Consider the following 12,333-nt stretch of genomic DNA (forward strand, 5'->3'; position numbering starts at 1 on the left):
ACGCTGCAGCACCACACCCCACCTAGAAACCAGCCAGGATCCCGGGGGCACTGGCTTCAGAACGCACCTCTCCGGCTCTCTCCACAGGACCCTGCCTGTGGGGCTCTCCCCAACCCCAGCAGGGGCTGCATCCCTGCTCGTGGGCTGCTAATCCCCTGCTGGTTCCATAGTCACTGACCTGCTCTCTACACATAAATGACCTTCCCCTTAGCCCTGGGGAAAGCCTCCAGCCACTCTGGGGCTCCTCTTATCCTGTATGGTTGAGGGAGAGGGGCAGGGCGGTGCCATGCGCAGGGATGGCGGCGCAAGGACAGCTGTTAGCCACAATGTACAGAGTCACTGAGCTCTGTAAGGTCTTTGGTTAGATCCCATGGTGCCAGCCCTGCAGGAGGAATGGGGGCCCTCTCCCTTCCCAGTCAGGTGGCTGAGAGCATTGAACTGCATGGAGACAAGCCCAGGCAGGGTGCAGAGCACAGCAGGCTTTGCAGGGACTCGTCCTGCCAGCAGAGGAGACATTGCATAGAGCCAGTCCCACAACTGGAATGGGGAACAATTCCCCAGAGAGCTATGGCCAGGCTCCCCACTTCCCCCCCAACACTTTCCAGCTGTACATACCATCCACAGAGCCAAACTCCTTCACATGGGCACGGGTGAGGATCTCCTTGTACAGCACCTCAGCATCCTTGTATTTGCCTTGTTTCAGATAGCAGGAGGCCTGCAGCCAATAGAGAGAGTTTTTCAAGCCCCACTGGGCCACGTGAGACCATGAATACCCCCCAGTCAGCTCCCCCAGCTCCTCTCTCACTGACCCAGATGCCACCCTATGCCCCCCAGACAGCCCCCACTCCCTGCAGACGCACCAAGTTGTTCTTGGTCTTGGCCACGTTGGGGTCGTCATGGCCCAGGCGGCTCTCGTAGATCTCCAGTGCCCGGCGGTAGTAGTACTCCACCTCCTCGTACTTGCCCTGGTTCTGGCACAGTAGCGCCAGGTTGTTCAGCTGCTTGGCCACGTCTGGATGGTCTTTGCCTAGAACCTGGAGAAGCCAGAGAAGGGAGGCCTCAGACAGCAGCCTCTTCAAGATCACTGCAGGCCCCATGGGGACACCATGGATGCTCCTCCTTGGACTCCTGGGAACACCCTACTCTACTGAGGGACACTCTAGCATGCCAGCCCTCGCCCAGCACTCCCTGAAGCTAAAAGGCAGGGAACAAGTAGACTCCAGCTGGTCCCTCAGTCAGCATGGCCTGTAGCCACATGGTGGCCAAATGCCAGGGAGATTCAGAGAGATGGTTCATTGGCAGTGAATGGAGATGGAGACCCTGGCACTACAAAACAAAGCTGGAGGCCGGAGGAGAGCAGGTGGTAGAGGTCAGCGCACTGGGGGCAGAGGGAAACTACAGGGACCTGCCTGATGTTTTTCAGGGCACTGGGGACTCAGACTTTAAGGCCAGAAGAGACCATCATGCCTGATCTCCTCCACATTGCAGGCCACAGAACCTCACCTGCCCACTGCTGTAACAGACCCATAACCTCTGGCTGAGATACTGAAGTCCTCAAATCATGAACTCATCTCCCCACCCTCCCACCCCGGGCAGACTGCTAGGAGGAGTTGCGGGAGGGCGATGCTGGTACCTTCTCCCAGATCTCAGGGATGGGGAGCAGCCCATCAGGAGGGGTGAGGGTGTATACGTGCACTCAGGGAGGGCTCAGGCTGGTACCTTCTCGCGGATCTCCAGGGCTCGCTTGCACAGTGGCTCTGCCTCCTTGTACTTTCCTCTCTTGCCATAAAGAACAGCCAGATTGTTGAGGGTCGCTGCCACCTACAGGAACAAGCCCCATCCCACTGAAGTGAGAAGGAACCAGAAGGAATGTGCTGGGGGAGAGGAGGAGGTGGGGAGCAAGGCCATCCTGGTCTCTTTGGACTCACCATTACAGCCGCTGGGGCGAAGCACAGCAGCAACTTGGCAGCACACAGCAACTCTGCCCAGCTAACCGGGCCAGGGAGGAGCAGCCTGTACCCAGCTGCAGGTGCCAGGCACGTTAGGGAAGCAGCACAGAGTTATCCACGATGCCCAGGGTAAAACCCAAACTCCTCCCAAAAGTGCTGGAGTCAGGACTGGGACTGCATGTGCCCTCACCTGATCCCCCAGCATGGTATAGCGGGGCAGAATGCCAAGGAGTGCTCCATGGCCAGTGCCTGAGCCCCATTCCCTGCCACCTGGGGCTTTTCGTGGCAGCCTGCTGTGCAATCAGTGAGCAGCCCAGCCAGGTGTATCACGGAGAATGGGGGGGAACGTGACATGCTTCTTGCCCACCTGGCCCCCACTCCCCAGCCAGCAGAGGACATGTGCCCCCAGGGCCAGGGCAGCAGATACTCACTGCAGGGTGGTCTTTCCCCAGCGTCTTCTCACGAATGGAGAGTGCGTCATTCAGCAGATGGGCTGCCTCTTTGTATTTATTCTGATCCCTGCGGCACAAAGCCAGTGAGTCACGGTGCAGGTCTAAAGTGCTGGGACTCTGAGCACATGGCGCCTGGAACAACAGTCCCCCCAGAAATCCTGCAGCCTTTTCCAATTCCCAATTAGCCTCAACAACCACAGCTGTACCCCCATTCCAGCCTGCCCTCTCCCATCCCTCCCCATGCCCTACAGCTTTCCCCAAATCCCAGCCCTTCCACGGCTTTCTGCAAAGCCCACCCCAGGCAAACGGGGCCTGGGCTTCATGGCCATCACCTGACCCAAAGCAGTTTCCAAATGGAGACTCTGCCAGATACAGGAGGCCCACATCTGCCAGACTCCTGCACTGGTAGATGGGGAAGAAGTGGCAGGGCTCTGCTCCCCATCCCAACGCTCACCTGTACACCAGTGCCAGGATGTTGAGCATGGTGGCCACATCGGGGTGGTCGTGGCCTGATGTCTTCTCCAGGTCCTCCAGTGCCTGCTTGCAGAGTGGCACAGCTACCTCGTAGCGCCCCTGCGAGGCATACTGGATCACCAGGTTGTGGAGGGTGCGCAGGCGTGCTGGGATCTCATAGCCACCCTGCTGGGCAGCTGCTGCCGCACTGCTGTGCTGGTGGGGCACTGCCAACACACACACGAGTAATTAGGCTGGTGGTGGACACTGGGCACAGGCCACACACCGCTTGGGCTCACAGCACCAGCCAGGCTGGGCTACCCACTCACCTCAAGCCAGCCAGGGCTCTTACTACAGGCCCCAGCAGACAGACCACAGAGAAGGACGGAGGATCGGGATGGGGGTACTGGAACCACTTACTTCCCGGGCCGTGATCCTCTTCTTCATTCGGGAACAGATCATCCAGAGAGTCCTTTGTGGAGTCCCCTTCCTTCTCCTCCTGGCAGGGGGAGGGGAAGAACCATCAGTGTAAAGTGCCAGCACCCCAGTAAGATAGCTCCCCACCTCACCCTGTGCAGGGTCCAGTCCCCACTGAGGTCAGGCAGGTGCTCCCCCCACCCCATGGGCTCAGTCCCCCCGTGGTCAGTGAGCTCACCCCCCGACCTCAAGTCTCACTCCCGGTCCTGGCAGCAGGGTCCCACATCACAGCTGGCTCCTTAGCAGACAGACCCTGGTTCAGGCAGGCGAAAGCGCACTCCCTTTTTGGGGCTAGAGGAGTCCTTGGGGGCAGGACTGTGACACGCTGCCAGTTGTCCAGAGCGCAAGCCATGGACGCTGGGCACTCCTGGAGGACCCGTCCATCCCGTGGCTCAGCCTTGTGGGATGGCTCTGGGAGTCAGAGCACCCTGCAGCAATGACTTTTACCGATGGCGAGACGTCCTCATCGTATTTCTTCAGCTGGTTCATGAACTCCAGGTGCTTCTTCTCCTCCTCCAGCTGGGCCACCGTCTGCTCACTGCGCTGCAGCTTCTGCTGAGTGTTGGCCAGCTCATCTCGCAGCCACTGGTTCTCCTGGCACAGTCTCCGCACCTGGGCACGCAGCTTCTGCTTCTCTGACTCCACTGCATTCAAATGGCTGGACAGAGCCATCATCACCTGGGCCAAGAGAGCCAACGGCAACATCAGTAGTCCAGCAGGAGAACCAGCACAGCCTCCCCCCCGCAGAACAGCCCCACTACGCTGCACCCTGGCCCCATCTGCCTCTCCAGACAGAGATTAGTTATTGCCAAGCTCAGATCTGGCAGAGGATTCTGCAGCCCCTGGGGATGGCACGGTACTGTCTGCCCTCCTATCCCAGACCCCCGGATCACCCCTACCATGTGCTTGCTACCATGCCTCCCCGTCACTCACCTGAGCCTCCCCAAGACCCAGCTCAATCATCTCCACCGACTTGCGGAGCAGATTGGATTTCTCATGCACCAGGTTGGCCTCCTCATCCTTTTTCAGACACTTGATGGTCTCCAGCAGGCTATGCAGGATGGAGTTGTGCTCGTTCTTGAGGGCCTCCAGCCCCTGCATCACCAGCTTGGTGTTGCAGATGATCTCCTCCTGGCTCAGCTTATCCAGCTTCTCCTCCCTTGGGTACACCATTGTGGACATAGTCCTTCACCTACACACCTGCCTAGCAATGAGAGAAGAGCAGAGCCTTGGTGAGTGTCAGAGCCTTGCCCAGGGGAGCTACAAGGGTGCAAGATCTTAAGAGAGAAGCTACATAGAGCCCCACCCCCACAGACAAGTCAGAGGGGATGCCAGGGACCAGGGATCAGATGCTTTTGATTACCCCTCTCTGCAAGTCCTCTCCTCTCTTCATCCCGTCTCTTTCAAGGAGGGGAGAGCTTTGTGGGCCTATCCCCTTCTAAGAGGAGGGGGACATGGAGTGCTGTCTGTCACCTGCAGGAACTGCGTGTGTGGGCAGGAGACAGAGAGCCAGCATCAGAACTGACGCTCTCCTGTACGCCCCCACACCTTTGGCAGCTAAGAAAGCTGATTTAGCTGCCCTTTCAGAGCGGAGTTAAGTAACTGGCAGCTGGGATTGTGGTGAACACACCTCCAGTCCAGAGGTCACTGAGAGGGAGCAGTGGGAAGGAATGCAAAGAGGCATGAGGCACCTTGGCTGAGTAAGAAGAAAGGACAAAGGGAGGATAGAAAAAATCCAACCCAAAGTCTGTTGCTTCCTCAGCAGTGAATCCCCTAAGAAAGCACCTGCCTCAGGGCTGGGAGGCACTGACCTCGGCCAACCTAAAGGGCTCACCACCCCCAGAACAAAGACATGCATTGGGCTGAGTCGGGGAAAGGAGTACAGCGTGACCGACAGGATTTAGCACAAGCAAGGAGGGAAGACACTGACAGGTTACTGAAGGCTGTTCCACACAGGGAAGTTTACTGCATTCCAACAGCAATATAACAGTACCACAACAGCTATGCCATGGAACTCCCCAGGGAGGCTCTTCTCTGGAATGACAGTAGCCTTTTTTCTGGGTAATTTGCTTTGCTGCCAGCCAAGGGACTGTTCTCAGCACAGCATTAGGAGTCAGGGCTCCTGTGCACAAGCCGCTCCATGCCCCTGCCCATGCCTCATTCTCTATATCCAGTGGGAGAATAAGAGCCCACCAACCTTTGTAGGGGAACTGTGAGAGTTACTGTTTTTATAGTGTGCCATTGTTACTTCTGGAGCCCTGCACAGGAGCCGTCCGTGCTGTTCCTGGGGCAACGGGGACAGCATGCACTCTGCAGCCCTGAGTGTGAACGGACTATGTTCAGGGAAAGCACCATCACATTTGACAACTGCAGTCCAGAGAGAGCAACACACACTGTGCAAACAGAACTCCTGTGCCCTGGCTGTCCCTCCCTGGCAGACCCATAGGGTCTGGTCTCCAGCCCCGCCACACGCACTACTGCTTTAGGTGGTGTCTGGTTCCCCCTCTCCAAGGTACATGGTAGAGACATACCCCCCAAAGATCTGCCCCTTCACACTCCAGCCTGACTATCCCCACTGCCTCCCCCATGCCAGACAAATGCCCTGGCTCCAGGCTCTGAACCCACTGCCCCAGGCACATCCAATTCTTACCTCACTCAGTGTCCCTACCTAGGGCTGGATTAGGTGCATGGACCTAGTGCCAGTGCTGGGGCATGCAACAGCAACTGGTGGAGTCTGCCCACCAGCATTGCCCTCTGCAGGCATGGAGAGATACCAAGCAGACAGCGCAATCTGGGCTCATATGACCCACTGGAAGGAAGGTGGCAGGTGGCCAGGGTATTACGCCAGCTAGAAGAGGGAGGGAAGAAGGGAGGGTGCTGGCAGCAGATTTGCCTTTGTTCTGCTGTTAGGACCCACCTTTGTGCGTTATGGGCACTTTGCTCAGCAACAGTCTCCTGCCTGTGTTTACAGCATAACTAGAAATCTCACTCCAGGTGTGGCATGAGGGACGTCAGAACAAATGGAGTCTCTACAGAACTCCCGCTCCAGCAGGCACACTCCTCTCTCAGGGAGGCAGCTGCTCAAGATAGCCCCGACTGCCCACCCCTCCAGTTCCTTGGGGAGGGGTGCCCCAGAGGGGAGGTGGTCTGGGCAGGGACACAGCCACAGGGACACTAGTTGCACACTGAACTTGGAGAGGATCGCCCACCCACAGTGAGACAGTAAGTGGAAGGGGAGAGAGGAGACTGGCAGCCAGTGACCTAGTGAGATAGAGGGAGGCTGCCTATAATACAATGTGCCTGCCCCCTGGGAGTCCTGGTTGAGAGCTGGGGCCAGGAGAGGGGCTGGGCCGTGGCCAAGAGTTGGGGGGCCAGGAATGGGGCTATGGGCTGAGGCTAGAGGCAGGGCCAGACAGGGTGGGCCAGGTTGGGGGCTGCCCAGGCCCCACCACACTCCCCAGAACATTCTCCGCAAATTCCTTCCCGAACATGCCCCGCAGTTTGGGGCTCACTAGTCTATACTGAAGCGCTTTAGCTGTAGCATGTTAAATGTAGACCAGCCCTCAGACTCTGCAGCTTGGGAGGCAGCTCAGGAGAGTCACTGAGATTTCCAGCTCAGGGGAAAGACAGTCAATGAAACACGGGCTGCCTGAAGGAATAAAGCAGAGATAGGCCTGCTGCTGCAGGAGCTCAGAGGAAGAAGTGTCCATCCCCCCCCAGCCCCGCCAATCTGAAGAAGGCACCCTGAGAAAGGGGCACCCCAAGCACAAGAATGGCAGGACAGTGCCACCTGAAGATAGCTTGGCCTTTCTCTCCCAGGCCCTGTCTCCACTAAAGCCATGTTAGCCACAGCCTTGCGCCTAAGTCACCCAGGTGGAGTTATAGTTTCTGGCACAAAACACAGGACTTCAGCCCAGGCTCAGACACTGGGAAAGCAGGAAAGGTGAATCACAGACCCCCATTGTGGGAGTGAGAAGAACGCCCCTTCCCCCCAAAGGCTTCTCAGGATGGTGGTGTAATCCTGGCCATTGGAGGTATTTAAGAACAGGTTGGACAGATGTCAGGGATGGTCTAGGTTTACTTGGTCAGGCCACAGTGCTCTCAGAGGGCTGGACTTGATGACCTCTCAAGGTTCCTTCTGTTGTCGGTAGCTACCAGTGTGGTGCTCCGTTCTTGTTCGATGATGATAACAGTCGGCTGTGTGCATGTTCCCTCTGTGTGCTGCCCCAGCTCTGCGCAGATAGCTAACACAGCAGACCCCAAGAGAACCCCCAAAAACCACAGACTCTAGTAAGGTACGAAGGAACCCGAGCCAGGTTTATTGTCAAATGAAACACAGTAATAGTTCCCTATAGACTCTACAGGGTATACAACGAATTTGTGCTCCCTGGCAATGGACACAGCTCAGTCAGTGGCGGGACACTCCACTGCCCCCTAGGCTGGTCAAAGATATGCGCTCCGGGACCTACTTTTATACCGTTGCAGGACCGATTACTCATCATAGTTCAAACGAATCTATCCATCACGTTGCCCTTTAGACCCTGTCTTTAAGATGCACCTGCCTGTTCCTTGTTATGTCTACAGAGTGTCTTGCCGCCACCTTGGCACAAGTTTCTCTCATTCGCCCTGATGTGTGTGTGTGTGCACGTGCCTCTAACAACCTTTTCCTGACAATTTCTGTGAGTGGGCCCTGGCTCTGGCTCACAGCCCAGCTTTGCTTATCACTGCCTGGAGGTACTGTGGTTCAGGCTTTACTTTAGTTCAGGCTTCAGGCCTCAGACTGGGCCTCTGATACAAGAATTTATGTTTCAGGGCCTCCACTTACTATACCTTCCAATCCTATATTTTACCCCTGGGGGAATTCTGCGCCACTGTAAATGCACAGAATTTATGTCCCCGGCAGATTTCTTTGTTCCCCCACAGAAAAATGACTTTCTGATGGGGAAGCCACAAGAGCAGTCATGAGACCCTCCCCAGCAATATGTTTCGGGTGCCCAGGCAGCCACCAGAGAGGTAAATCACTGTAGGGCAAGGGCTGGGACTGGGGAAGACCTGGCTAGTGGCTCCTACCCTGAACCAAGCTCAGCTGCTAGTCCCGGCTGGGGAGGATGGGACTTCTTCTTCCCCTGCACAGCCCCCTAGTAAGAGTCAGATCCACCCCCAGATTTCTCCCACAGCTGTAGGAAGCGCAGCAAACTCCCTCCCCTATTTCCTGAACCCATCACTCCTCAGCTGCAGGGGGTGGGATCCTTGTACAGGGAGCTGCTCCCTAATCCACCCAACCCCAGTGCATCCAGACCCCTTCATGCCCAGACCCTCCCACCAAGCCTCACCCCTCCGATAAGCCCCACTCTCCCAGCATCTGGACCCCGCATTGAGCCCCCCACACCTTCTGCTGAGCTCTGTCCCCCACACACACACTCAGACCCCTCCCCCCTTCACCTGGATCCCCCTGCAGAGTCCCATTACCGTTGCACCTAGAACCCCCGCAATAAGCCCCTGTGTATCCAGATTCCCCCAACACTCGGATTCCCCACTGAGTCACCCGCATCCAGATCGCCCCACACAGAACCTGCACAACCCACACCTGGATTCCCTCCACACTAAGCCCCTCCACACTTTGATCCTGCCTTGCTGAGCCTGCCTGCCCACACCTGGAATGAAGGGGCAAGGCCCTAGGGTGTTTCTGGTCCAGGCCTGGTCCCTGCGCTGTGTCAGGGTTGGATACAGCCTAACCACTGAATCTGTATCCCAAGGGGGAGCTGCACAGTGATCTCCCACCTCTGTGCAGCCAGTGGCCTGTGGTCCCCAATGCCATGCTGAAGCCTCCACATTTATTTGACAAATAAAATGGGCAGAATTTTAAAATATTGTGCACAGAATTTTTATTTTTTTTTTAGCAGAATTTTTAATTTTTTGGCACAGAATGCCCTGCCCTCAGAAGTAACATTTATATGATTTAAGTGCTAAGTGGGAGCCTCAGCTGGTGAGTCAAATGGAGTTCACAACCCAAGGGAGTAAAACAGACCATTTGCGTGTTCCTTAAAGAGCCCTTTTTGTGAGAGCAAAGAACAGCCACCCCTACTACTAGACTGGCTGCTGGACTGCAGGCTCTGTTAAAGGGGGCAGCTTCTGAGAGGAGTCTCTGGATCCAAGCTTCCCCTGTTCCCTGCATGAGCAGATCAGCCTGTCCTTGCTAGATAAACTGAGGGAAAGGGAACCAAAAATATGAGTCCCCCTTTTGGATCCTGAAAGGGCTATCCCATCCAGCACTGAGCATTTCCTAGTTTCCTACCTTGAGGAGCCTTGAGCCAGAGCCGACGCCAGTCTGGGGTGGTGCAATGCCAGCTCTGAGCACAACAACCTCCCAGTAATGTCCAGCCCAGTAATGTTTTCTGCTATACAGCATGTGAACGAGCCTGGCTGGGGCCCTCTGGGGTTTACTCTCTCTGGCCGGGATAGCGAGTCTTTGCCAACAATATTGGACGTTGCTCCGAGTCTCAGGGAGCTCGGCCCAGGGATCGCCCCTGCCCACGGTGCTCCAGAAACAGCCCCACTGCAAAGGCCTGTGCACACGCAGGCTATTGGAGCCACCATCTCAGCAGAGGAAAGTGCCTGGTCACTGCTGGCCATTAGTATGTGTTACCCCAGGCACCACCCTGGACCCAGACCCCCACTCCCCTGGGGTGCAGTGATAAGCGAATGGGGAGTGACACAAGGGATGGTGGCTCAGGGAGGGTAGTGCTGTGACCCAGGGAAATGGCTGCTCCAGGCACCTTTTAATTGATCCTATGCTCAATTAAGAACAAAAACAGTCACACAAAGCACACTCAAGCCCACAATGTGAGTGCACACCCAGACATACAGTTGCAACAGGAGTTAGTGGGAAGGCGAAATCTCTTCCCAGCCTTCAAAGGCTTTTCACACCCTAAATGAGCCTCTCCATAGACACCTTATAAATAAGGGCAGAGCACTCTTATCTCCAGGCTCCCCACACTACTTTGTCCACAGTCCTCTGCTCTGCAAGACTCCTGCTTCTGACTCCTAGCACAGTTCCAATCCTCCCAACTAACCCAGTCCCCCCAACTCAGTTCTAGGGGTTCCATGCATGCCCTCCCACACAGACCTGGGAAAGCTATGCCCCCATGCCCCTCCAAACCCCTCACTTCTCCTTATCCAGCTCCAGTGATTACAATTATCCCAGTTTACAGAGACGCAATATAGGCAGAGAGAGGTTACGGATAAAGTTAGTGACCACCTCCCAATATTTTGGCTTAAGTGGCTTGCCCAACATAGCATGGGAAGTCTGTGTCACAGCAAGAGAGATCCCAGCTTCCCTGGGTCCCAGTTTAGTGGCCTAACTACAGGATCATTGCTTCTCTTCCTGCAGCTTTCTACCTCCTCCGCTACCCAGGAAGTCTACCACATGCAAACTAATTGCTAGGCTAGTCCAGCTGGGTAGAAGTGGTGTGGCAGAGCACCCCTATTGCAATGACAGCACAGCCAAGCACACAGATTTGGCCTACTCTTTCTGATAGGCAGCAGCATGTGATGATTCTGCAATACGACTGCTAGTCCTGGCTCATCCAGAAGTGGCCTTGAGGAGTCTCTGCTGTCCCCATTTGTGGCACAGGCTCAATGATACTTTGAATAAGTAAGCGTATGTTGTGTGTTCCACTGTAGGGGCTGGCCCACATAAGAATGTACTACTGCTACGAGGTAAAGGCATTACTCTTTTAGCTCAGGTGGTGGAGCCTCCCACCCCCATGGGGCTGGAGGTCCTGGGGGAGGTCACATCCCTGACAAGAAACAATCCCCTCTCTTCTGTGTTGCTGTTTAGCATGGGTGGTGTAGCCTAATTTATAAATTGTATATTAATTATATTGATTACTTAAGAAGTCCCAGTTATCACTCTGAGGTTTGACAGGTTCTTGACCCTAGATCAGGCCCAATATTATTAAAGTTACTGTTTATTTGGGAACCCTGATATGCCCTCAACCTTCACACTTTATTACAAATACAGAAGCGTTCCTAGTTTATTACTACATTTAGCAAAATCAAACACTCTAACCCAGCAAGGTAGATAGCAATAATACAGAATGTACATCTGAACGCCCATACACTCACACCATCCCTAGCAGGGCACAAAATGTTCTGAAATGTTAACCATTATCTTCCTCATCACCATCACCAGTGGCCATCATTCTGGCACCTCCCAAGGGCTACATCTGTTACTCCTCCAGCTCACAGGCTGGGATACAACTTGTGTAATATGTTATGCTGACACCACTATGTCTAATATCTATTCAGTAGGGGTTTCTCCCCTCTTTCTTATTTATATTTAATTATCCTACTAATGTTGGGGTGCCATTCCCCTATAGTTTAGTATATTATTTATCTCAACTTATCATATGCATCATTGCCATGGCACTCTTGTGGTCAGACATCTGAAGATGTTCCCATCCTATTGAAAAGCTGGTGTTAGCTCATGTTCCTGTGGTTGGCTGATGTCATTATGGACAAACTTTCCCCTTAAACACTCTATTACCAGTTCCCCAAAACTTAAGGGTTAGGCCATTTATCTGTGCCAAAGTTCATAGACCTCAAGCCTTATGCTAACTGTTGAAGCCAACATCTTACAGGATATAGGCCTGTAGGTTCCCTGCATTATTGCTGAATAAAATAAATGCTAAAACTAGCTCTATGGGCTACAACGAGGAGCTAGAGCCGAAGCTCTGCCAGGATGGCTAGCAGCATGCCACCTCCTTGAAGTTTTCAAAGGCAAATCAAACTTTTTTGTGTTTCTGTGTTAACCTGATGCTTGGCACGCTGTGCTCGGTCGGTGAGGGGTGGCCAGAGATACATGCCATGGGTCTCCTGCACCTCCTTTTCTCCTAGGTGTGGGCAAAAAGCATCGCAAGACATTTGCGACTTAGAGCAGCCTAAAGTTTACAGTCTCAGGCACCTTTTGTTCAAATGACTTCAGATTTTCTCCCTGCTCC

The 12,333-nt window shown here is 54.6% G+C and overlaps 1 protein-coding gene across 11 annotated transcripts in view; it reads right to left on the bottom strand.

The window, feature by feature from the left end:
• Nucleotides 1-12,333, bottom strand: part of KLC4 (kinesin light chain 4) — a 49,492-nt gene that overhangs the window by 26,674 nt on the left and 10,485 nt on the right. For 6 of the 11 annotated variants that reach the window (XM_073339851.2, XM_073339846.2, XM_073339852.2 and 3 more), the window contains exons 2-9: nucleotides 4,265-4,535; nucleotides 3,779-4,009; nucleotides 3,275-3,353; nucleotides 2,856-3,081; nucleotides 2,381-2,468; nucleotides 1,720-1,821; nucleotides 861-1,034; nucleotides 616-715 (exon numbers count right to left, since the gene is read on the bottom strand). In XM_073339851.2, the coding sequence (XP_073195952.1) occupies nucleotides 616-715; nucleotides 861-1,034; nucleotides 1,720-1,821; nucleotides 2,381-2,468; nucleotides 2,856-3,081; nucleotides 3,275-3,353; nucleotides 3,779-4,009; nucleotides 4,265-4,513 (1,249 nt within the window). In that variant the 5' untranslated portion in view covers nucleotides 4,514-4,535. Of the gene's footprint in view, nucleotides 1-615; nucleotides 716-860; nucleotides 1,035-1,719; nucleotides 1,822-2,380; nucleotides 2,469-2,855; nucleotides 3,082-3,274; nucleotides 3,354-3,778; nucleotides 4,010-4,264; nucleotides 4,536-5,528; nucleotides 5,675-5,981; nucleotides 6,129-9,626; nucleotides 9,694-12,333 lie in introns of those variants that run through there. The other 5 variants (XM_073339848.2, XM_073339850.2, XM_073339849.2 and 2 more) reach the window with 5 other exon arrangements.

Source organism: Lepidochelys kempii, chromosome 3, assembly GCF_965140285.1.
Source record: "Lepidochelys kempii isolate rLepKem1 chromosome 3, rLepKem1.hap1, whole genome shotgun sequence".
NCBI classification, from domain to species: Eukaryota; Metazoa; Chordata; order Testudines; family Cheloniidae; genus Lepidochelys; species Lepidochelys kempii.